We start from the raw sequence: 26,807 nt of genomic DNA, 5'->3' as shown, positions 1-26,807 counted from the left end.
ATGATCACTGAGACTGAAAATAATAACAATTATAACATATTATGGTTGTAACTATATTACCTACGCTTAAATCATATAAATATATAATCCTTACATATTTCGGTTTGTTAAAATATTTTTTGTACCGTATAGGTGGACATCATCAAGAAAAATGGATACGCCGCCGAGATCCACCACGTCATAACGGAGGACGGTTACATCCTTGAATTGCACCGCATCCCCAGCAGCATCAGCGGACAGAAGCCCACAAGAAATCATCCTGTCTTCTTCCATCACGCGTTTCTCTCAAATTCGGCAGGATGGGTGCTCGGCGGAGCCAACACGTCTCTGTGTGAGTGATTAAAATACCACTACTGTGGTAGCACCGCAGAGGTAACATAATTTTACCGCCAACCACGTATGTGTTCACACGCTAATACTGTCATTTTATAGCTTTGATGTAGGCAGGTACAGGGAATTTAATTCAGTGGAAGATGCTTATAAATCGTATTAATCAATATTTTAAATTACAAATTCAAAGTCATAAAACATATCCTTTTTTTATTTATTTAATATACTTTACATTTATCGGTTGTTAAGTGTTGATAAGATATTATGCATGTATGGTATGTGATGAGGGAATAAAAAATATGACTGGAAAACCCCAGAAAAATAATAGAAGAAGGCAAACATTTTCAACACTTTGCCATATGTGACAATGTATGTTTATTAAACCATTATTGTAAGATATCACATCAGTACGAAACAATTTACACTTGAGGTATCTATAGGACGATTACGAGTTAGAAATTCGATGAAGAGGATACGTATTGAGTCACTGAATTAATGGAATGACGATTTCGAAATACTAGCCATCCCGCCAGATGTGGTACATTCCGAAGATTTATTTTAAATATATTTGTAAAAAGACATACTTGCAATATGTCTACTACTTATAATAGCAATATAATATGAAACCAATAAATAAACAAAAATATATTTTAGTAGAAAAGTAAACGCATGTGTGAGCTACCCTCTTGTATAGCTATCAATGAGCGTTGAAAAATAAGCTATAAGCACCCTCAAAGTATCAAGGGTAAAGGAATCTATATTGATACAGCTTTTATTGAAAATGTTCCAATACTTTTTGAGCTTCTAGCTAACAAACATACAGACAAACATCCATTTTTAATATAGAATATTTTATCGAAGCATTTAGCTTCCCAATAACACACATTTTTTAATTTTATTTATGAGTGTAGCATTAAATTTGATGACATTCTGATTGAAATTTGGACATGACAAATACATAAAATATTTTTTTATAATAATTTTTAAAAACAGGGAGGGGGAGAGGTTATATTATGTAATATAAATATAAAATGTCGATAGTAATCGCTAGACCAGGGATGGCGAACCTTTCTGTTCTCGCCTGGCAAATGAAAATGTTGGTTGGTTTTATTTTACTTGAGTGTCAAATAATTTAATGACCCTCTCTTTAAACTTAAAAATTTCCTACATCGATGGTTTGAATGAAAACAAAACAAGTTGAGTGTGTCCCTGCTAAAAGAGCATAAGAGTGTCACACTGTGATTCGTGTGTCATAGGTTTGCCATCTCTGCGCTTGGCGCTATGTTAGTTTGTTATACTGTCTACGCTTTAAAACAATTACAAGTAGTAATATAATACGATAAAACATAATATAATGTTCCTAATTATCAATTATTGTTGTGTAGCCATGCAACTCGCCGACGCTGGATACGACGTGTGGTTGGCAAATAGCCGTGGTAACACTTATAGTAGAAAACACGTGTCACTAAACTACAAGCAAAAATCTTATTGGAATTTCAGGTAGGTACTATTACAAGGTATTTTATGTTTTGTACAAATTATTATAATTACTGTACGATATTTGTCGGTTTAAAATATTTATAGCGTAGTATCTATACTATTTTTTCCAAATTTTTTAGTCCCTTGTAATGGTAAATAAAAAATAATTAATAATTGTGTTGATCATTTTATTGAACACCAGAAAAAGAAAACGACAGAAATTCAAGTGCTATTCACCTCAGAATTATTTACCATGCTTAATCGGCATTTCGTCGTTGTTAAATCTAAAGATTTAATCCCAAGAGAAATATTACCGAATTAGTCCTGCGATACTTACTTTTTAAAATTTTTTTTATTGGTACAAGATCCTCTGTAACATGGCCCGTTGGGTTTACAAAATATAATTTAATCGATTACATGTAATATAATGTGTACTTTCAATGCCCACTTTATTATATTACTATGCAATCTTTTAATCTTTACCCACTCCATTCTCAAACTTTATTTTACACTGTAGTTTACACGAAATCGGAACTTACGATTTGCCGGCTGCGGTCGACTATATCCTGATGAAGACAAACACCTCACAGCTACACTACATAGGTTATTCCATGGGCACTACTGTGTTTTACATCATGGCTTCCGCAAGACCCGAATATCAGTCAAAAATCAGATCTCAAATCAGTCTCGCACCGGTAGCGTATTTCACTCACACGAGGTCACCGATTAAACACGTGGCTCCATATGCGAGAATGATTAACGTAAGTATGATATTGTATTTTGTTATTAGTACGACGAGAAAACAATTTGGATACGAATAGTTTTCAAAAATAAAACCCAATAACACATCACCCTGAGCGAATCGATTTTACAGCTAGTAAGATGCCAATATAGTGATCGTGGTGAGGATTTTCTTTTTGTTGGTTTTTGTGCGACGGCAGTTTTGGCAAAACTATTATTCTTATATCTATTCAATATTTATACTATACTAATTGACGCACTATTCTTCGTACAGATTGCTTACCAAAGAATGACGAACGGAATGGTTATGCCGCAGACGATGACGAAAAAGATTTTCGCGTCAACTGTTTGTGCAGGGAAAATGACGCAGAAACTGATTTGCCAAAGGGGAATAATGTTTTTCATCTGTGGCAGTGACCCGCAGTACTTTAATACCGTAATAAAATATGAGTTGTCTAATATTAATATTGTTCGCAATTTCCGTTGTATACACCATATACATAATAATATACGAGGAAGCGATTACTAGTTATTGCTGTTATTGACGTGTCATCTGGCATTCGTTTGTTGTCTTAGAAATTGATCCCGCTGATCATGGGACACTTTCCGTCGGGAACGTCATCCATGGTTCCCGAGCATTTCGCGCAGATTAAATTGAAAGGTGTGTGCAAATGCAATAACAATATTTAGTTTACAACGGCAACGATGAACTAGTACATAATATATATATACTCCTAATAAATAAATTGTAAATTCTCTCATCCGTCCTTCGCTTTCAAAATATGCCTACACCATACTGATTAACACGGTTTCGTTGCAGACGTTTTCGGTCGGTACGATTACGGTCTGGTGACTAACGTGGAACGGTACAACTCTACCGAACCTCTCACGTACGATCTGACATCGATCCAGGTGCCCATCACGTTGATGTACGGGAAAAACGACTTGTTGGCCGACGTCCAAGTGAGGTTTTGGCGTGTGTAATATAATATCATCGCCTATTCCAGTGACTTAATTTTCGATTTTCGAGCAGGACGTGATGAAACTGAAATCCCAACTGCCCAGACTGATGGATGCCGTGATGATTGGCAACCCGTACTTCAACCACTTGGACTTTTTGTGGAGCATTGAAGTTAACGAACGTGTAAATGATCCCATCAAGGAAATTCTGCGGAAGACCGATGATAAGGACTGGAAGTACTCGGGGCCAAATCCTCCGCAGTCGAAGGACATTTTCAATACCAGTCGCAATGTCAGTGATGACTATATAGGCGCCAGTGGAAATGTCAATATCAGTGGCAGTTCGGGCAATGTCGGTGACAGTGGGCATTCCAATATCAGTGACAGTGCAGACAATGTCGGTGACAGTGGATATTCCAATATCAGTGACAGTGCAGGTGATGTCGGTGACAATGGAAGTGGAGATTCCGGTAGCACTAGCAACATCAATGGTAGTGGTACTCCATCAGATTTGGATTACTTGGCGAAAAACTTGAGCAAGATAATAGCGGACTCCATGCCCAGGCCGATAGACCGTGAGGGTGAAACAGCCGATTTCGAACGGGAACGGGTGCTTCAAGAGACTTTGTTGGCGGACGCTATCGAGTTCGTTCGGTCGGTCCAAAAGAAGTACGGATCGACGCTCTTCTGGCAAGAGTCTTCAACGCATCGGAGAATCGAACAGGTCGTCACGAGCCCGCGGAATGACGCTGACTGATGAACGTCGGACTAGCGCGTAAGGTTTGAGCTTTCGTCTCTACAGTATCGCCCATCGAAATAATACTATACATAATAATACAATATATATTGTTATATTATAATACTTATATGCTATAAAGAAGTCTACAAAAACAATGACAACAATCCTGCGAGTAGGTACAAGCTGTATATATATTTAATATTTATAATATGAACACGGCGTAGATACCTATATATACGCGTATTTGTATTGGTATTTTTAACTTGAAATTGTAGTATACCTATGACTGCAACTGGTAAGTACATCAAGTTTCAAAATCTATTCTTTTCGTCAGTATTTTCAATCGATTTGATACATTTGCGAGTGATTTGACTTGGACGATGTGCGATCAGCTGCGGGTGGTTACAGTTGTATAACAATTAGAGTGTTATAAAAATTATTTCTTATAATTTCAACCCCTCCCCCCAATCAAAAAAAAAAATTGTAAATATGCCACTGTGTCGAGGTTTAATATTTTATTTTACCGACTAGGTATCTATAATTTTTTGATATTTTTCAACACACGTTTCGCATCATCGTTACGACGTTCTCAAATATCATTAAAACCTTAACCGTCTTTTTTCAATTAATATATTGACAATATATAATATATATAGTAGACAGTGTACTATAATTTATAGGATAGGTTAGGTAATATTAATATACGATATCGTTATAAGTGTACACTGTAAAGCAGATTTGGCGTAATGAGCTATTATTTAAAGTGATGTCTACTCAAAGGCGTAACTAGGATTTAATAGTAACTAATGTTCAATATAAATTTGGGGCCCCACACCCCCACCACAATAAGCGTAACTCCTATAAAATTAAAAATAAACAATAAAATTAAAGTATAAACTTATCATAAAAGCGAGATGTAAATAACAAAATAAGTACAATATATATTATAGGGGCTAAATACACATATAGAGGGGCTTAGCCCCCCCCCTAGTTACGCCGATGTGTCTACTTAAAGTAAAACAATACTATGACAATCTACTGCAGTCACATATTATATTATGCAGTTTCTGTGTAGATAAATAATTATCATATAAAAGTGTCAAACGATTTTGTGTTTACTTTTTCATTTCAAGAAACTAATGTGCAATCAAAAAAATATTTCTTAAATTTTATTGAGAGTGATGGATAGTTTGGTCCACGACGTAGATGGCATGATTTGTGTCTAAAAAAATGTATGTAGTATACTGTATAATATAATATTTATGTTCATATATCTGTTGGACTTGTAAGTTGTACGGTTATTAAATAAGCAATTAAAAAAAAATGTCCACACGAACAGCGTTATTTTGATTCAATTGACCTCGACATGATGCGACAAATAATGCTATTATATTTTATTTACTAATTATATTGATAATTGATTTATTTAATAATTGTGTTTAACGACCGTCGCATTTTTTTTCTTAGACAATAATCGGTAGCTATAGTAATGTTTGATCGTTTGAATATAGAAAGGCGTATGATATGTTTTTATTTCCAAAATATGTTGAATGTATTCACAATCCTTTTTTAACTTTGACACCAATCTTTAGACTTCTCGCATATTTAATATTTATTATTTTTTTTTACACGTGGCATTTAAATGACGACATAATGAATTATCTGCAGGAAATTATATATACATTGTTTTAGTTATTTTCTACATATAATGATATAAGTTTTTTCTTTTTTAATAATGCTGTACATTTTAATCGATTGCTTAATAAAATAATATTTACTTATCAATCACAATCGTTTTGTACAGACAAGTACCTATTCATTTAAATGTATTATTGTTGAACATGATTTTGATTTGTTTTTGAATGACTGGGATTTCAAAAACGTTTTTCGATTCTTGTTTATAGTCCAAGTTGTATATAGCCCTAATTTGATTATAAATTTAATCATAAAAATAACTTTCAAGTAAAGTTATAACGAAATTCATAATCAATGCCCAGGTGGGTATATAACTTAACACAAAAAACTGCTTTTTTCTGCAAATATTATTATAAGTTTATTACACGACCACAATGGTAACCAAATAGTTCATTCGACTTTATTAATAAATTATTACATAATATATAGTTTCGATTAGTTTAAATTGTAATTAATCAAACATGTACCAGTGTTTGTCCATGTAACTTTATTAATTCACATGCATGGTTTTAATTATGTTACAAGAGTTACAACCAAAATTTTAAATAATATCATATAGATTGTAATAAAAAATTCTTTTTGGGCATCACATTATGAAATACAGTGGCACAATGATTCATTTTATTATCTTATCGTACCTCACCGTGATTGACAAAAATTATTATCACATTAAATATGTATTATATATATATATATAAATTATATATAATATATTACAACGAATTTAAGGTTTATGTTTAAAAAAGTTAGATACATGGAATGGTCAGCAAAAAATTTGGTAGTTTGTTCACAATAATAATGATATAACAAAGCCGTTTGCACAATGTCACATGACATTCTGCATTAGGATTTTTTTTTAAATATGTGTAAACAGTTGTTGATCAATATAATAATAATAGTATAATGTATGCAAAAATAAATTATAATATATTCTTTTTTGACGACAATAGTTGGTTATGTATCGAGTAAAAGGCGTACGATCGCATGACATTTTTGTTTACATAACACAATAATAATATGTAATGCGCCGACATTTTAGATGGTCGAGGGGGGGGGGGCAAACGAACAAATTAAGTCGCTGCGCGTGTATAGACGAAATGGAAAAAAATAATATTTTGATTAAAAAATATGAACTTTAGATCGATACGAATTGATTAGATCCGTTTCAGATTAATATAATATGATATTGTTAAACATATATATTATATATATATATATAATAGTATAATTACGAAAAACAAAAAAAGAATACAAAAGTATAATGTCAGAAAACGATCGCAAACGGACCATATACATATAATATGATGTATAAATAATTTGGCGCGCTCATCCCGATTCTGATTATCTACGCGTGTTATAACGTGTAGGTATGCACACACGTAATTTATTGTATGCGCATACTTTTTTTTACACAAGACGTATATATTTATATATATATATAAATATTAAATTTCTATATAAGTATTGATAAATGCTTTGCCCGACCGATGCGCGATTTTCATTGCTGTCGTCGATCAGTCCGAATCTTCGAGTGGTTTCAAGTCGCTGAGGTCCGGCGGCGAGGAGAGGAAACCTCTGGCCGACGCGTATTCGATCAAAGCTAAATGGCAGAACACGTACTGCTCGGGCGTTTGGATGGAATAGGCCCGCTGCGACCGAATCTTTTCCACCGCGCCTTTGATGTCCACGGTGCTGGTCTCCTCCAAGCGATTGATGCAAACGTCCAGTGTGCAGAACGTTCCTGAGGGACAAACGAGAGTGTTGAAAAATCACGGAGTACAAGTAAGACGAGTTATGTACAAGTCTATATAAAGTAATAGTCGACGCCGCGTTAATACGGCGACGCGATTTTACTAAGTTATATTTTTTTTTGCTCACCTGTTCGTCCGATGCCAGCTGAACAGTGGACGATTATCGGAGGCCCCCGCTGGTGTCCGGCCCATTTGTCACCGAGGTCTTGTAACATGGACGATTGACATTTCCGGACCTTACCGAGGAAATCCAACATGGCAACAGCGCTATGTGGTACGCCGAAATCCGGCCACGAGTTAAAACGGAAATGAGATACTTGCCTGACCTCGTTGGTCTAAGAAAAATAAAACAAAACAAAAAGTGAACTGACTTGGCTAAATTATATATTTTTAAGAAGCGAATAATATTGTACTATACGGTAAAAAACCTTCGATGTTGAAATATCACACTTTTGAAAAAACTTTTTTACGATTAACGCACGGAAGTGTATTAATGAATGACCAATTATATCTGTATATTTTTTATACCTACACTACTCATCTTACATACTATGATATACCTACCTCGCATTATTACAAAAAAAAGTAATAACGTATATTTGTTTTTATTTATATTAGTAAATATAATATATTATAACTTTATGAGTAAACAATTTATTTGGTTTTCTCTAGGGACTTTAAAATTCGACATACTTTTATTTGAAAAACTGTATTAAAAATAATTGCAGTAAGATTTTTGTAAGGGGAAACCTCCGTAAGACGAAAACCCCGGTAACATGTATAATTTCTTTAGTCCTGATTAAAATATATAATGAATATCAACCCCGTTAAGACCGAAAAATTGGACGGTCCCAAACGAGGTCTACTGTAATTAATATTGTCAAACTAAATCACTTTTCATATTGTACTTTCTATATTTCATCAAAATGACTTCATCAAAATATTCATGTATTATATCTTTTCAAAACATCTCTCTGTGATTTTAATTTTAAATTACAGTAGTATACAATTAAATTATTGCAGAAAGAATCAATAAAGGTGCGCATAAACGTCATGATAGAACACATTCTTATGATGATACTTTACATTTTCAATCACGGATTTGATCCATTAATGTATTTTACAATTGATTAATTGCATATACGTTAATAACTAATAACTAATAAATACGAAAAGCATATTATCTAAAAATCGCGGATAGAAGAGAGATAACAAAGTTATTTAAAAGAACGAACGTGCCATTTTTCAAAGCCTTATCCAGAATATTTTATCGAATCCAATAATTTATAGTAAAGTAGGTATACCTATAAATATTTAATTGATTAATTTTGATTATTTTATAAATACATATCGATACATATTATTATGATAATAATTAATAATCATACATTTGATATGGTTGCTATTTATGAGTATAGTAGGTATATTGCTCACAAAATCAAACCTAAACCTTAAATTTAACAATAATATTTCACTCCGAAAAATATTAGCATCGGCAGGAAGGATGGAATCTTAACTAAAACCTGACCTAACATCGTACTTACGTTAGTGTTGGTCAATTCCAATCGGGTGACGGCGTAATTGTCGAACTGACTGAGAGACGTGGTTGACACCTTGAAGTTTTGATACGTCTGGTCGTCGGACGTCTCGTCAGGTGGCCAGTACTGTTCGCACTTGATCTTGCCACACTCGAACACTTTGGTGGTCATGACGATGACTAGCACTTGCTGTTCCCAGACCATGCGCCAGAAGTCGGCACACGTGTGCGGTAGTGGGCCCTGTGTTGAGATGAACGCGTTCTTCTGTTTGTAACCATCGACGAAATTGGCATGAATGTAATCGGACATCGGGTCTTTGTCCGACTCCGCCAACATCACCCTCGTGTGATCGTAGCAAAGCACATCCGTGTAACGGTTCTTCAGCAGATTGGGTCGGGCCCTGCAGCAGAGTAAGACAACAGAACGGAGGGTCAGATGGTGGTACGATGAGTGTATATGCGTCACATATACAGGGCGTATACGGAGGATGAAGACGCCAAATAGAAGGTGTTCCGGACAACGCCCCGTATAAAATATTTAACAATTAACTAATAACGCAGGTACAGATGGTACCACAAAAAAAGAGGATAACATGAAAATATTAAAAAATATTCGTCATACTTGGCAACGGTGAATGTACCGTCGGAAGAACGGGTCTTTATCTCTTCATATTCTCTGATGAGACCAGCCCTCTTCTTTTTCAACACGTATTCAACAAATTGACTAATAGTTAAACTTTGACTAGAATCACAACGCAAACTGTCGTCGTCCGAAAACCCGCTACTGACAGATGACGGAGGCATCGGAGAAATTTCTTCTGTAAAGGAGATAAAAAAAATTAATAAACGCTATATGAATTGGTAACTTAACGCATGAAAGAGTATTAACAGCCTGCTATGAAAATAATATAATAATATGTGCTTTCGATATTGCTGATCCTACCTCTCGAATTTATCGTGTTGCATGTCCACCCCGACAACAAGTTGTCATTAACGACGGCGCTTTCTTCGTTTACGACGTTGTTCTCTTTCAACAGATTGTTCGTCTGAAAAATTATGATTAGTTACAAAAAGTAATAAGAGCAATGTAAACTATCATCGGTGGGTCAGATCAGTACATGCTACTTAAGTCTTACAGTATACATACTTTGGTCTCTGGCCCGGTGTCCTTTTTCGCGCTGTTCGAATTGCATATGTGGTCGGACATAGCCGAACTTCCATATTTATCACTGTTCGTCATGTAGTTCAAGCAGTAGGACAACCATTTATCGTGTTCGACGTCCACCGTGCCGCCCAAATGCCTTGGCAGCGATTCCCTGGGTATGTGCTGGGTCAACTATGGTGGACCGCGAAAAACATCAGAGAGGAATAAATATAAATGCCCACCAAGAGGTTATATAATAAAGTCACACATACCTGAGGCAAGCTGATCGTGAACACACGATCCCTTAACTTTTCTCGCACGAACAGCCTGAGTATTTTAAATGGGGCTTTGAACCAGAGCGGCGCTGTGACAATCAGAACTTTCTTCAATTTGGCAGGATAACCACCCTGCGAATCAGACAAGCGCACCACGTGAGTTAAGAAACAAAAAAAAAACTTAAAACATTATATAAAATTATATTGTAATCGTCAACAGCAGTACCTTAACATATTATGATACATTAGAATACATTTTATACAATATTTAAGTACGCCACATTTAAATTAAACGTCAGAAAATCTTGAGATCGTTATTATTATTATACAAAATAGCATTCTCAGAGTTATCGATGCGCTAATATGCCAATGACAACGTTTAAAATGTATGCCGTTATAAATAATTAGGATACTATAATAGTCATTACTTATTATTTATTATACACCGAGAACACCATCGACTACCAAATAAAAAATCGTCGAGTACATAAAAATCACCGTTCGATGGCTGCACATATTTTATTCGGCTCGATAAACTGCAGCTCTCGGAGAGTCGTATAGTGAGATTTTACATTTTACAGGTCGATAGACCATCTTCCTCGGCTCGACTCGTGCGGGACGTTATGTGTGTTACAAAAACCAGGCGAGTTATCGAATTATAAATAGGTCAGGGCGCGATCGAACTAGGTCGTCGTGCGCAACTTAAAACGTACTATTCAAAAACCAACGATATATATATATATATATATATAACTTATAAAAAACTAGAAAACTAGAAAATATTGCAAGTTGTCTCTAATCAAACGAACGTGAGATAGTTGTATTAATTATTCAAGACGAGGCGATAAAAAACCGTCAGCAGCGCATCGTAGAGAGAAAATACAGTGTAGTGACAGTAATTTACAACGTGGCGGTGAAAAAAAAAAGGTTGCGGGCTCTAAATTTAAACAACTGTACCGCAGCGTTTAATATAGAGCGGCACTTTACTGAGCTATAACGGATTACTATATACCGAGCGAGCTTCGACGGACGTGCGCCAATTATAATATCTGTATAATAATTCGCGTTCCGGTCAGGATTAGGACGTTCCCGAGGAGCCCAATTAGGGAGGGGGCAAAGATGTTTGGATTCAAAAACGGCTGTATGCGAAACGATGCCCCCGACCCGAAACCATTTTAATCTCGTTTTTTGTAGATCGCATGATAATTATTATACTAGAGTCAAAACCGTAAAATCGCTCGTTTTTTTTAATCATTACTTATTGATTGTTATTGATTTAATATAGGGACTTCTGAATATAATTTAAAACGGGATTTGTATTTTTGTCATTAAGTATTTTTACATACTTATCAGACGACGATTTTTAATTTTGTCCTCTATGGAGGGTTGAGGGGGTAACGCAATTATTAATCTCAACCAATCAAAAATACATTAGGCAATCGTGATAATCGTAAAAATATAGTAGTATTATTATATATACGTTATAACTTATAATAAACGATCGACTTCAGTGAGTCATGTTGAAATAAATGTCAATATACATATATACACATTATACGATCGCGATTATTGTTATTAAGAATTATGTATATTATAATATATTTTTCAAAGCGATTAAAATTTAAAACTGTACGATAATATATTATTATTATTGAGTGTATGATTATTAAACAAGAGTGTCAATAATGATTAACGTCCATACACACACGAAGTGCGATAAACCGAGTTAAGTGGTTCCAGTCTTCGGTGTAACCAACACATACTTCGAGCGGTTTATCACGATATATTTCAAATATATTTCCTTTATATATTATACATTAAATACAGACCGAAAATGTACAGATGATAAATACTTTAGGGTATTTATTACAAACGTAAACATTTGTATATTAAACACTTGTAGGGTTTTTGAGAATATCATCTGTTTATCGTTCGATGTTCGTATATTATGCACAATATACGAACATCTATATAATGGGAGATTTTTAAATAATAAATGTTATACTTATAAGAAACCCTCCCGAAAAAATTTTAAATAATAAACTCGCTTCCCACAAAGCGTAGTATACATGGGTGTCTCGTCCGTCCTATAGTCAGATTTCATACACATATATATTATATATAGTTCAAGGTCACAGCGAACACACGTTTCAGATCAATAGTCGAGATGCCAATTTATTACAGAAAATTACTGTAAATAATAAATAGGTGGTGCATCGTTTTAACAGCGTATGTATGGAAATGTATGGAGCTATAGTCTATACACATGTTATAAATAACATAAATTGTATATTTTGTATCATACACAAATTGTTAAATAAGACAAATAACGTTTAAAAAAAATGACTGTAAAATATATTGTTTGCTGTCTTTTACACAACAATATGATTTAGAATTTTAACTTTTAGTGTTTAACACTGCAGCTTACAGTATACTTATTATAGTGGCAACTCCCATCGTTTTAATGTTATATTTTGAACATGCAACGCGAGAAACTATTACGTTCAAAACATCAATATTTTAACAATTTTTTTTAACGTGAAGTGATGAAATATATTTTTTAATAAAAACTGAAAAATAAATTGAAAACGGAAAGTTTACCACTAAATCAACCCAAAACAAAATGCGCAGTAAAAAATAATGTTATAACTTTTAAAATTAAATAACTTCAGACAGAAATGAATTGATAAACATTTTAAAGTTCGATAAAAACAAATGACTATATACCCACTATAATCTCCCCGAATTGGCCACGAGTATAGGATTTTATGAATTACATATTAGTAATTAAATTAACTTTATGATTCGTCTGCAATGACGATTAAATAATAACAGTCATTACTCATTAGTAATATATTACAATAGATAATGATTATCGGAATGTGGAACGTGATGCATTATTGATAGTTGATACCAGAGCTATACTATTATATATTATTATAGAGTAAAGAATGAACAGTAATAAACTAAAATGGCGTAAAAACTTTCAAAAAGCGTTAACACTTTTTTTCGTAGCTCTGCACAATGCACACATTACATACAGCAACTAAAAAAACATTGTATTATTAACAGCGAGTAATTCAGTTTCCGATGATAAATGTATGTGTGTAATAGCAGTATACGGAATCGGTCCTTCAAGACCGAAATGCTGATATAACTATAAGAATCGATTATTGCAGCTATTCACGTTCAAGAAAAAAATGATCACAATACGTAACGTACAGTGTACGTATATCAGTGTATCACGGAGGCTGACATGTTATTCAAATGTAATTTCGATGTAAAACTGTCAGATGTTCTTGATACATGCCCTGTGGAGTAGTAGTTGTCCTAACGAGAAAACAGTGTACCAAATTCCTATATAAATGAATAGCATTTTTTAACGCATTTTACCGATAAACTGGTACGCGATGGGGATAAAATTAATGATTTTTACAAAACCAAATACTAATATTGAATACAATATTAAAAGAGAGCTAACGTCTCCCGCAACGGTAAAATATATTATACTAGAGTTAGGTGCCCATACATACTACGTAGCGTTATCGTCATAAGAGTATTATATATGTATGCGTTGGGACACGGGAAGTCAAAACCATGTATAATGTACACCACATATTATATGAAATGGTGCGGTGTAGGTAGTTATATGTATTTATTTATACAATGTGCGCTAAGTAAGAGACATATGGATACAATCAGTGCACGGGTCAATAGTAATAACAAAGTTGGTGAAATACGCAGTGCGTCGATAGCGGCGCGTATTTTTGGATCCCGTAAATCATCTAGATTCTATCACGAATAAATTCATGAAAAAATTAGACAATTTCTCTATAAATAACAATACATAATAACCACAATAAAGTATATTTAAATTCAACTAGGTAGAAAAGAAATGATTTAGGGTCGATATGATACATCATATGTTAACGATTTATCAGCTCGACATGCCCTCTTACCAAAATAAAATATCATATTATATAATACAACGAACTAGTGTCTACTTATAAAAGGGTGTAGAACAGAAAGAACTGCCAACGTAATTAATCAAGTATTAATCGGTTTTACTATAACTTTTGTTCTAATTTCTAATCAGTATATTTAAGCGTTGTTTTATTTTTTTAATACTATTAACCATCATTAGGTATGTTGATCAACGATCATAATAAGTTCGTTAATTACATTTGTCCGTACATTCTATTATACCCTGCTTAGTTGATGATACATGTACTATTTACTACATAAAAGATGACGAAAATGAACGAGTGTCGTTTGATTAGGTGGGATACATGAAATTTACTTTTGAAAAATGTTCAGAATGGATCGGCTGGAAATATATTAACTGAGAGCGGTTTGTACGTAGTACGTGTAACAAAAATTGATAACACTATTATAGTAGGATACGATATATATGATATATTATATATATATATGTATAATGTTATACTTTATAGATATATGATATGGGTAATAAAGGTTTTCGTTATAGTTGACAAAATATATTAGCCACGCGGAAAGAGAACAATGAGGACAATATTATACTTCGCGTTCCATTTCAAAATCGACCTGATGAAAATATGTTCGAATCATCGGTCTCCTTTCAGATTTAAAAATACTTGCACGCCAGGACCGAAAACCACAAACGACATTTCTATTACGATAACTAATTAGGCATTTTATGAATGACGTCGAAGACGGTTTGCTGATAATTCGGAATGTGTATCATAATGTACGATGCATACGTCAGCATGAAAAATGGACGTAAAAGAGAAAAAAAACGAAAATTATAATATTTTTTTTTCTCCCAAACGACCTTTGGCGTAAACAACAAAAATATATTTATCCGCTATAACAATAATATTATATTATAGTTTCGTCTTGCGATTAGACTGACTATTACACGCCATCTCGTTGTTTCCACGACGAATTGTGTTACCTACACATGTATACCACGTCGTCCAAGGTTGTGTTTAAGTCCCGCGAGCGCTTGATTCGGTCCAAGAGACGAAAAACGAATTTTCTCTTAGACAGAACAGTCGTCCCATCGTGTAAATGGCTATGTTTATTATATCTTACTACTCTAACCCATAGCTCGCAAAAACAAAAAATACACACACACGCGAGTAATAATAGTAAAATCACGATATGTAACGGTCGGTGATCATCGGCTCAAGGCTAAACGGGAAAATGGCATCACGAGCGACCCGATCCAAAAACAAAAACGAAAAAATACGCAAGAGAAACGCGACGAAAATTCTCAGAGCCGCGTGACCTGCACGCAAAGATTTACAACAACAAAAATGTCGATAAAATTCATTAGACATAAATCATAATATTGACACATTAAAAATTATTATTAAGTTTGTAATATATTATCCAAAACCCATATCGTACCGGATCGATATCGTCCGCTTCTGCTGCCGCTGTCCGGGATACGGAATGACAATATTACACACACGCACACACACACACCGGTACACGCGAGCACTGTAACAGCACAAGAGTCGTCCCCTTTGTTCGGACGCGTAAATGTGTACGATATTATTAAAATATTTACAATAATAATTATGGTATTACGTTAAAATCCGAATCAAACACAACCTACGTGCCCCGTCCGTGCGTTTGTTGTATTAAAATTGTATTATATTCCGTCGAGATTCGTTCGGACACCGCCGCAACGCGTCACGGTCCGCCGGCGTGGACCGGGGGACTCGACCGAAACGGTGGACTCGGAGTGAGCGCTGTGTGGATTCGCGGCGGCGGCGCTGCTGCTGCCTACTACGAGTGCGGCGCGACGGGCAAAAACGATGACGGCGGACGACGAAACGCGACACCCGCGAGCGAAGAACGCGCACCCGTCGGAACGACGCGGAAAAACAGACTGAGCCCCCTCGGCGTGTGCACCGCGCGCGAGAGCGGCGAGCATAGTCGATACACGCGCGCGGGCGACCGGCGGTGGTGGTGGAGGTGCCCGCGCCGGTGAAAATGCGAACCTCCCCCCCGCCGCCGCCGACCGGGTACCCGTCCCTCGCCGCACCCGCTCCGCCGGGATCACGTCTCTGCCCGTTCCCGTTACGCTATACGCGCCGGGACTCTCGTTGAATGGAAAAACGTTCCCATTGACGCCGTCGACGACGACGACGCCGCCGCCGCCGCCGTGTTCGCGATTCGACTCCCTCCTCTCCCTCCGCCATCGCCACCGGAGCCGATTCATCGTCGCTCGGTCTCGCACACTTTCCAGTGACTCCCGAACGCGCGTTTTTCGTATGCACGCGCACAACATAATATTACAATAATAATAATTTTAATATTATGTTTGAGTAACGACGACACGATTCTTCGATGTAATTTTCAATTGCGTCCGCAAATCGCGCGTACAAGACGTAATCGTTTTCGATACGTGGAATGAAACGACGAAAAAAAAATACGTCGTATCGAACACTCCTCGTCGACGTATATGCTGCAGGCCTACGATCACGAGGTAAAAACACAACCGACTGCAGCGTGTATATTTTGATAGCCACTAAACGCTAAAGTAATTTATGTTTTATGTAATAATATGTAGGTATTCAATATCGCTGATCCACGCTCGTCTGTGCGATCAATACGATGTTTGACAACTGTAAATATTATATTATTCACCTAACGCTGTGAACCATAGAGTAATAAACATGATATAAGTATAATATTGTCCAGAATTAATGAAAACGATATCAACTTATTATTTTAAAGTACCTACTATTCGCGGAGACTGGGCTAATGGCTAATTTAAATCACGGACGGCTACCACGCGCGATAGGCGTCATACGAGTAAAACGTGTGGTGGTATTATTTACAAATTTACCGTATATGCGCCGTGGGTTTTTATTAAATTACACTCTTTTCAAAACGACATACAGCTGACGCTTTAAAGGTATTTTCAATTTTGTCGATTGAATCGAGATTAACATTATGATGACATTATACGGATACAATTATTATCTTTGGCATTTACACTAATTGAATGATTATAGTTTGACATCATTGTATATATATTTTGATAATATTCAAATTATAAAACCCTTAGGATTAATTGTCTAGATGGCATTATTACAAAAAACACAACTTCGAATTTAATAAATACAAATTGATAACTAATTAAAAATTACTAATTAGCTATACTGCAACAAATACAAGAAGACACTATTGAAATAAAATACAGATCAATATGTTGTAGTTTAAAATGCTAATCAATGATTATACTTGAAATATATGAACATAACAGTAAAAACAGTTTAACTATTGTTTCATGGTAATGATAGCTACTACAATAATAAAATTAATTTTCAACTTCTATAATTTAATACCTACTACCTATAACTATACTTCGAGGGAAGACTTTTAAATTCATTTATTTGAATAATATTTTACAATATTGTTATCTTAAGTATAGAAAATAATTAAAATTACTATCATAGCCTCTTAGCTCTACAATTAACCAGATACACGGATTACGTCAATTTTTAGATTATAGTTGAATATTTTTTTAAATTTTAATAAAGTTAGTTACCTTGAATAAACTCATAAACCAAAAACATTAAGTATAAAAAACGGGCTTATTACATATTATAACCTACCTGTATAAATAAAACAAGGTAGTTAATGAGTAATGACTATGTACGAACCCTATACACTTATATAGGTGTGTTTTACAAAGCTAATCTCTGGAATTGAATAAATAAATAAACTATTGTACTGACGAACTACTTTGTTAAGATTTTCTCTGAATGTCAATAAATATAATAAAATAAATTTAGCACAATCATTTTAGCATAATTCGGTAGGTCTCTATTTTGTTTGGATCGGGTCTCATCGGAAACATGACTAATCAGGATAATTCATTCCTGCCTGTTACGATTCGTTCCATTTAGTGATCTTCATTTAACGGATTTCCTTTTTTTTAACATCCGGCCACAAATAGTTGTTTTGTTAAAAAAAAATTTAATTAGTAATTCAAAGAAAAATATATACACACCAAAGAAAAAATACCTATAGCAAAACCTACTACGCGGACTACTAAAATATGGAATGGCGATTGACAGTTAGAAAATGAAATAAAATCACGACGAACAGTATATTATTGTATTGTTGCGTAAAATTATATACGACCACGAATCTATTATTGGGACTTTAAGATACTAGTTCTGGGCAGAACAAGTTAATATTGGTAATTTTCGATTTTGTGCACGTATGCCATTATTATACGTGTCCAAACTATTGTGCAGTTGGCTAACAGTCTCGTGAAGAAATTATATCACGTGTCAGGAAGTACTTCCTCTCTTTTATGCCGACTTCATCGCCACCCTAAATACCTACACAGTACACACGGTGCGTATGGAATGTCAGGTTACAAATAGGACTACCATCATATTACATTATATAATATTGTACGGGTTAGCGAGTTCATAAATTTGGAAAAATGTACAAAAATAAACAGCATGTATTAAATCCTATACAGGTAATTGTTTACAAATATAATTCATCATGATTCCAAGATAAATTGAATTTTCATCTACACAATTTCATAAATCAACCAATATATTATGGGCATAGGGCATAGGTCATTGAAGACAAAATCACGCAACAAATAATAAATATTTTGAATATTTATAAATATAATATGATGACAAGAATAAATGATACTTAACAAACTAAATTAAACGAATATTGGTATAATGATGGATTCATTGTAATTCATTAATTTATTGAAATTAAAAAAATCTAATATTTTAATGTATATAATTTACAACATTCATCGGTTCAAAATGAAGGTAAAATTGTTATTTGCTGAGAATTTCAATTTTTACTGAAAAATTACAAACAACGTGTTTGTAGTGTAAAAACTATCTTGGAACAGTCATTTATAAAGTGCACGAAAGCAAAAAGGTTTTTACCAAGGTTTAGTGGGGTTGTGGCTAAATACAGCTGAGCCGGACCCTACATTATCATCGCCCTAACTGGAAGGAAACAAAGGGGGCTTCCCCTGCTACACTGGAGTACGCGCATGTGTTCTCACACAAGCTCTGTGTACTCTTAGCATTATCGATCGTACAATTCTGCTCTCTTTGGTTTCTTTCATTCATCCGTTCTCAGATTGTTTTTACAGTTTAATCTAATACAAATCAAGATGGCTTATGTAATTACACACCAATCTTAATTGCGTAAAAACAAATAACCCAATTCTTTAAGACTTAAATCATCAAATTCCATTTAACAGATAAAAAAAAAAAAGAATAGATTGTAAAAAGATATATTATCCATGTACGGATAGTGGATACTGTTTATTCGACTAAATTATTTGAATTTCTTCATTTTTATTAAAATAAATATTTAAGATTTATATTTACAGACAAATTAGGTAAATTTGATGGTTAAGTTTACAAAAAAATATAATACAAGAGTACATGTGAGAAAAAAAGCTACACTACTCATAGCATCACTTCTAAACAATGAAATTATTCTATTTTAAATCTGATTTTTTCAAATTATCATTTAATTATACTATCAGAATCACGATTATAAATATTTTTATTTTTCGTGTAATCGTAAACGTAAATATGAAAAATAACTTATATAGGAATCATGTTAAAATCCGAGACTGCGAATTTATGATTCTGATTTTCCTAAATAATTTAGATCTAAATTATTAATTATTTTTGAGCAAATAAATAAAATATGAACGTGCTAAAATTTGGTTGAAAAACCGAAAATGTTAACTCTGTGGCAATGAAAAGCTTATTCTTTTAAATAACTGATTGTACAAAAATATCTGAAGTAAAATTTTAGCAAATAAATAAATCTACCAATAGAGAAATATATATATAAAAATATATAATTTAACAAAAGAAATATTAATAAAAAATAAAGTTATTGATTGAAAAATACGACGTTTGAGTGTTATCATGTATTGATAAAATGAATAACATAAGTGAAATATTCAAATAATATAATACCTTTATCCAAAAACATTTAAATATTCAATTTAGATATTCTTTAAATTTCAAAATGTCATCAGACGTTAACGTTAACATATACCTAACCTTGCTACTGCATAAAACATCATGGATATTTTTCATTTTTATAAACATTTTTTTTTTAAATATTAGTACATACAACTATACAAGTAGAAAGATTTCCTAAAGAATAATAATATGAAAGAGTAGATATGCTGTATAGTCTAGTATAGATATTAAATATTCAGATCATAATAAGTCCCTTGCATGAAAAGGGTTTCAATAGTATGTTAAGTATTAGTATACATTACAAATCAATATGCCTATTCACTAGGGATTCACACTTTATTTTAAAAATGAATTTTAGAAGCCATGAAAAAAAATTCTAGAAAAATCATAGAATATGATTAAAAGACTAAAGCATAAAAACTATAAATACGTCTATGGAGGTAATAATTATTAAAGATATCGAACAGTTTTGTTGGTAAGTATTTTTATATTTATCGTTTATACTGAATATAATATATTGTATAAGTCAATTTTAATTTAAACTTGGAAAACTGATCATTGAAATATTATTGATAAAATCATAAATATAGTACAGATAAGAAATTAAATCTCTGAACTATAATTTAATGTCTTTTAAGTTCTAGTTTTTAAGAATAGTATTTTGATTAACAAAGGAAATAATAATTAAATTTATGAAAGATAGCATTATTGAGTAAGCTATCAGAATCAATTTATGATTTGCTAAGCTTGAGTTGCTGGGCTATTAGATATACTAAAACAGATCATTTTTTAATATTTGAATAGTAAACTAAGTTATAATTTAGATTTCAAAATTACAATTGCTAACAATTTTTACTCTCAAATTATATTTGATGATTTAAAGACCATAACTTTATTGTAATTATAATATCTCTTTACAACTAGTGTACTATGTAACAATATTTTTTTATTAAACAAATTTTGGAATTTAATTAAGAAACATACATTATACAACAATGTATTATTGTTAATAATCCATTAGTTAAATAATTGTAAATAATGTTTATACTGATATAGTGATAATATTAAACTAAATTAATAAAATACCATTTAAGCTTGGTCAAACAATAATTACAATTAAATATAAATTCAAATATAATATATGATATTTTAAATATTTATAATGAGGTGGATAGGTACTTATTTATTTTTTCAGATATCTACTGTTGCCAAAGTATTTAAGTCTCAAACTATTTAATACATGCCTGTACTAAAATAGCATTAGCCCTTCTTACAAACAAAGAATCCTTGAAACTATTAAACATTAATAAGCAAACAAAACAAGTCATAGAATATTGGCCATGCAAAAATATACTTTTAGTTCCCTTACACTTAATTACATTTAATTAATATATTAAGCATTTTGTGTAAGGAATGATTCGGGAAGGTGAAACTTACTAATCAAGAAAAAAATAAGTTATCAAAATGTTCGGTACTAATACAATATGCTATCTGCCATAAACATTAATTTATCTACCATAATTTTAAGTTGGTTTAATATGATATATTTAAATGAATAAATTAATCTATTTCCACAGTTATGCCACGACCATTTACATTCAATTTTGAAATTAAGTTACAGTTACATTTCAACATAAATTGTACCAGTCAACTACAAGTTGGTATTGGACATTTTGTAAGCACCTAGGCTTGTGTTACGTTTATTAGAAATACCCAATATCAGACAAGTTCTACAGTATACCACATGTTTACATATTTCAATGACTAGGTATACTATTACACTTCCTATTTGTAACCTAAAATGTATAATAAAAAATATGATTTTCAAAATAATTCCTACTGAATCTTGTTTTCTAAAATTACTAAGAGCTATTTTCTATTATTTTAATTTAATTGTTTAGTTTTTAGTTTTAGTATGTCTGTTCATTAGATACATAATCTAATAAGTCACATGTTAAAAAAAAAGTCAACACATAACTTCACTTGTATAGATACAAATAACGCATAATCAAAGCGTTCATATAAATAATTAAGAAATAATAATAATATAATAATAAAAATACCTACAATTGAACCATGTATAAACCCAAAACACAAACTCGTATTATTTTTGTTGTAAAAGTCCTACACTTAATGACAAAATATTAAACTATATACAAGTATAATACAATTTTGTATATGAATAGATTTTGGTAGATAGTATTCTAAACCACCAAACATACAGTATATAGCATACTGTACAAGTACGACATTTTTTTACTATTCATATACAAAATAATCAGTTTAAGTCAAATTTAATCCATAAATTATAAAACCATATTCTGTAGTACTTAATTTTAACAGTATTATTGTTAGAGACGCAATGTAAGTTGAATAAAAAAAAATGTTTTAACTATAATTAAAATTTGTTAAACTTAATTGTTTTATGAATTTAATAGACGCATGCACGTAATTTGACACATTTATAATATATTTTTCATTTAGATTGAAATAAAAATATAATTTTTGATAAATTCAATACATTAATCAAACATAATACATATTTTACTTTATATAATGTCAATAATATAGCATGATTATTGAAAATATTATTTTATAACTTAAAAGTTTCTTTTTAATAATATTCTTATTTGTAAATAAAAAAATATAATTAATTTTTATTACAAAATGCAAAATAATTTGTTTATTAAAAGCAAATAATGTACATTGTACACATCTCTTAAGATTTAATTTTTAAATATTTATAAAAAAAAGTGTAGGGTACACTTGGGACATTATTTACTTGTAGTTCTTAGAACTATCAACACTAATTTTAACATGTTGAACATTGAGTAAAATCATAATTATAAACATATTACATACAAAATTATTAATTAAAATTAATATTTTTAATAATCATGATATTAAAATACGATATTTCATTTAAACATTAATCCTTCAATAAAATATTTGTAAGTGTAAAATTGTTTGTGTACAATATTACACACTATTGGAAGCAACAAGTACTTGTGTTAGATTTGAAACATCAAAGGGTTCCATATCAATAAATGTATACTTGAATTATTATATTTATTTATATTATTGACTGTTATGTATTTAATTGTTTAATTTGATATAAATAATATTCAATGAACTTACTTTAAGTAAGGTTAAGATTTTTTGACTCAAATCATAATCAAAATTTGAATACTTGGAATCAGACATGTCGTAAATGAATACCAACCCACATTTTTGAGTCTGGACGTTTTCAAGAGCAATATCCAGTTGGTAAACAATACCCTATTTTAATAAAAAATAATATGTTAAATGTATTATTATGTTACAAGACATATTTTAAATGTTGTGCATACCTGCAAAGTAGTTTGATGAGAAGAAAACTGTGGCACATGATAACGTGCTGTAAAAACAGCTATAGCAGCACCTGTTGAATCTCTTGTTGGCTATAAAAAATAAACACATAAGTTAAGTATGTGACACATGAAGATCAACTTCAACAGTTCATCATTACCAAAATTGTAAATTTCTGAGTTTTAATTTCACTTTTCAATGGTTCAACAGTACAATTAAACCCGAACAAACCCTCGCGCAGCCTGGTTTCTTCATGCTGCTCGTGTAACAGTACAGCTCTAGCAACATCAAATTTCCTTGCTACCAAAAACTTGAAAGCAGAAGACCGTGCTATGGGCGGTTTGTTTTGTAATTTATGCATATGATTGATCGTGTGGATGAATTCGTCTACGGCCTACAAAACCAACAAACAAAACTAAGTCATTAGATACACACATAAACTGGACACGGGGTCAAGTAGCCATGTATCATAATGAACACCTTTGTGCTTAATAATACAGTGTTGTCGGTGACCGGAGCATTAGCACTTAGACAGCAGTCAGACGTTATATTATAGCCGTACATGTCCGCCTTTAACCGACCCACTCACCCGTTCTTGCTCCAGCGTAAGATCTCCGATTTCCATTTCGAACGTATTGCGATCATCAACTGTGGAATTATTATTCTTGTTGGACACCCGAGCAGTACATTCACACCGACCTGCCGGATCTGTTATGGTCCTGGCTTTGCGCTATCAAGCCACCACTAAGATGAGGGACAATGAGCCGTTTGTATGGCACATATTGGGTTGTTGTTGAGATTTTGATTATTTTACAGCGAACAGAACGGTATCGATAACGCGTTTGGTAACGAAATTGGATAGAATAATTAATAATATCGTTGGGTCTAATGTTGTTAAATATTTTTTTGACCGACGTTTGTTGAATGTTTTGTTAACCTTTTTATTTTTTTTTTATCAATGTTACGTATACAGAACGCTACCTGGTGGAGTCGGCCCGAAACTACTAACGACGATAACACGACCGCTACTGTTGACGATTTACGGAGACGCAACCAGTGGCGGCGGCGTCCTTCGAAATGTCGAATACGTTTATAATTTTGTAAAGGCCATCGGCGTACCCACGCGACCACGCACAATCATAATTCTAGTTCCCCTCCTCCACAAACGAATGTCTCTACAGCCTTATGACAATTAGGACATTTTTTCTCAAAAATGTAAAGTTATCATTCTGCAATCGAGGTAAGTACGCCGCTCCTCATAGTATAAATATTAGGTGTATTTTTTTATCACTTCCTATCCCCTCCAGGCTCCAATATGTATAACTCCAAAATTCTAGGTACGTCCGTGCATAAGTGCATAATGACAAATGAAAAAAAAAACAATAATTTCGTCATCGGTCTCACAGACACACAGCTATAAATTATAATATGTATGTAGGCCAAATTACTGTTTATGTATAAGTGTAGGTATGTACTATGTACTATGTAGGTACAAATGACCAATTTCAGACATGCGAATGGTGACTAAATTATGACTTCAAATGACTAAATACCTAGGCATGCAGACATACAGTGTGCAGAATACTCAGTGTTCAATCTAGGTATAATCTAAGGAGGTGGATGACCGTAGACAAATGTCGACAAAATGTACAATATACTCGTTATGGTTTTATTATCTTCTAATATTATTATCAATGATACCGTTCACATACTTTTCATGGAAATAGGTACCTAGAACTAAAACTTATCTAATCGTGTTCAATGAAATATTATTCATTTTTATACCAATGATTTAATAATGTTTATCTACCATTTATTAATGTTACCGAAATTATAAATTATATGAATATAAGATGTAGGTATGCGTAATGCATTTTCAAAATTAAAAACGTGTCTTAAAATTAAAAATACATATTTACAAGTTATTTCACCGACCTCCCAAACACGACTACACCAGAACCTATAATACTGTGTTAGTGTATTGTGTATTATAGCCTGTACTCCACGCCATGTCCACCTTTTGCCACTGAACACAACTGTGTTTACCTTATAAGCTATAGGTAAGTTATTACATACTATGGTATTATATCCCTATAGTTAAACAATTAGAATGCATAAAAAAATAGTATCAAGAGAACAGAAGAGCATCAGTGATATAGTTTGTGACCAATAATATATTTTAATTTCAAATTGCGTATCGTATATATTACAGGTTAGCTCACCCTCAATACATTTTCATCCTATGTGTTCCCACCTATATGAGTTTGACAGGAAGCGGAAACTTCCTAACTTATTGGTACTCGCAGTGTGAGGCACAATAGAACTGAACAATGAAATTATTTCAGTGGCGCAAATATAGAAGGCAAAATATGGCAATGGAGGCATTACCGCCCCAAAATCTTAACAACCCCTCTCAAATGGTACATAAGTAGTAGGTATAAGCACTTTACGCAGCATAGACAGCATAGTATATTAGTATGTATGATGTATTTATATCATATTATGGTTGGTACGATTTTCCTGGATTTCTCCTATACTGCATGGTAGAAGACTTACGCTAAGTAAGGATACCTAGGTATATTATACTCATGAAAAATTCAAGAGACTGAAACCCATCTTAGAATTTTGCATATACTCGGCTAATTCTAACGAGAAACATTTTGAATAGATACAAACGAAATAATAGTAAAATAATTGTACAGATACCTACATAATATAATTGTATTCGTAGAAACCGCTTTCGTTTACCATGTCAATAAAGATCAAACATGTCATAATAGTTAGTCATCGGAATATTATAATAATAA

At 32.8% G+C, this 26,807-nt stretch overlaps 2 protein-coding genes across 3 annotated transcripts; one reads left to right on the top strand and one right to left on the bottom strand.

The window, feature by feature from the left end:
• Positions 1-111: 111 nt before the first annotated feature.
• Positions 112-6,989, top strand: LOC111039071 (gastric triacylglycerol lipase-like). Its single transcript, XM_022322351.1, has 7 exons — positions 112-331; positions 1,716-1,830; positions 2,327-2,570; positions 2,825-2,986; positions 3,127-3,211; positions 3,371-3,513; positions 3,584-6,989. The coding sequence occupies exons 2-7, from the start codon at positions 1,718-1,720 to the stop codon at positions 4,265-4,267; spliced, it is 1,431 nt and encodes a 476-aa protein (XP_022178043.1). The 5' UTR covers positions 112-331; positions 1,716-1,717; the 3' UTR covers positions 4,268-6,989.
• Positions 6,415-24,949, bottom strand: LOC111039068 (tyrosine-protein phosphatase non-receptor type 9). Of its 2 annotated transcripts, none has more exons than XM_022322348.1 (11): positions 24,590-24,949; positions 24,161-24,394; positions 24,003-24,092; positions 23,791-23,931; positions 10,649-10,783; positions 10,380-10,568; positions 10,176-10,278; positions 9,855-10,050; positions 9,240-9,633; positions 7,823-8,030; positions 6,415-7,685 (listed from the first exon to the last, which is right to left on the bottom strand). In XM_022322348.1, the coding sequence occupies exons 1-11, from the start codon at positions 24,623-24,625 to the stop codon at positions 7,459-7,461; spliced, it is 1,953 nt and encodes a 650-aa protein (XP_022178040.1). In that variant the 5' UTR covers positions 24,626-24,949; the 3' UTR covers positions 6,415-7,458. The 2 variants fall into 2 exon arrangements, with proteins under 2 accessions (XP_022178040.1, XP_022178039.1); XM_022322347.1 differs by having other exon boundaries at positions 24,481-24,597.
• Positions 24,950-26,807: the final 1,858 nt, after the last annotated feature.

This window comes from Myzus persicae, unplaced genomic scaffold (genome assembly GCF_001856785.1).
Source record: "Myzus persicae strain clone G006 unplaced genomic scaffold, MPER_G0061.0, whole genome shotgun sequence".
NCBI classification, from domain to species: domain Eukaryota; kingdom Metazoa; phylum Arthropoda; class Insecta; order Hemiptera; family Aphididae; genus Myzus; species Myzus persicae.
Note: the sequence above shows the minus strand (reverse complement) of the source record. Positions and strands in the feature narration are given on the sequence as shown.

What these genes read in the sequence shown, in the direction of transcription:
- LOC111039071 (XM_022322351.1), top strand. Translation starts at nt 1,718, where the DNA reads ATGCAACTCGCCGACGCTGGATACGACGTGTGGTTGGCAAATAGCCGT. An exon ending in AAATCTTATTGGAATTTCAG is followed by an intron (nt 1,831 to 2,326) that starts GTAGGTACTATT and finishes TTTACACTGTAG; the next exon opens with TTTACACGAAATCGGAACTT. An exon ending in CGCGCAGATTAAATTGAAAG is followed by an intron (nt 3,212 to 3,370) that starts GTGTGTGCAAAT and finishes GTTTCGTTGCAG; the next exon opens with ACGTTTTCGGTCGGTACGAT.
- LOC111039068 (XM_022322347.1), bottom strand. Translation starts at nt 24,564, where the DNA reads ATGTACGGCTATAATATAACGTCTGACTGCTGTCTAAGTGCTAATGCT. An exon ending in CTGTATTATTAAGCACAAAG is followed by an intron (nt 24,395 to 24,480) that starts GTGTTCATTATG and finishes TTGGTTTTGTAG; the next exon opens with GCCGTAGACGAATTCATCCA. An exon ending in AAATCTTAACCTTACTTAAA is followed by an intron (nt 10,784 to 23,790) that starts GTAAGTTCATTG and finishes TCTGATTCGCAG; the next exon opens with GGTGGTTATCCTGCCAAATT.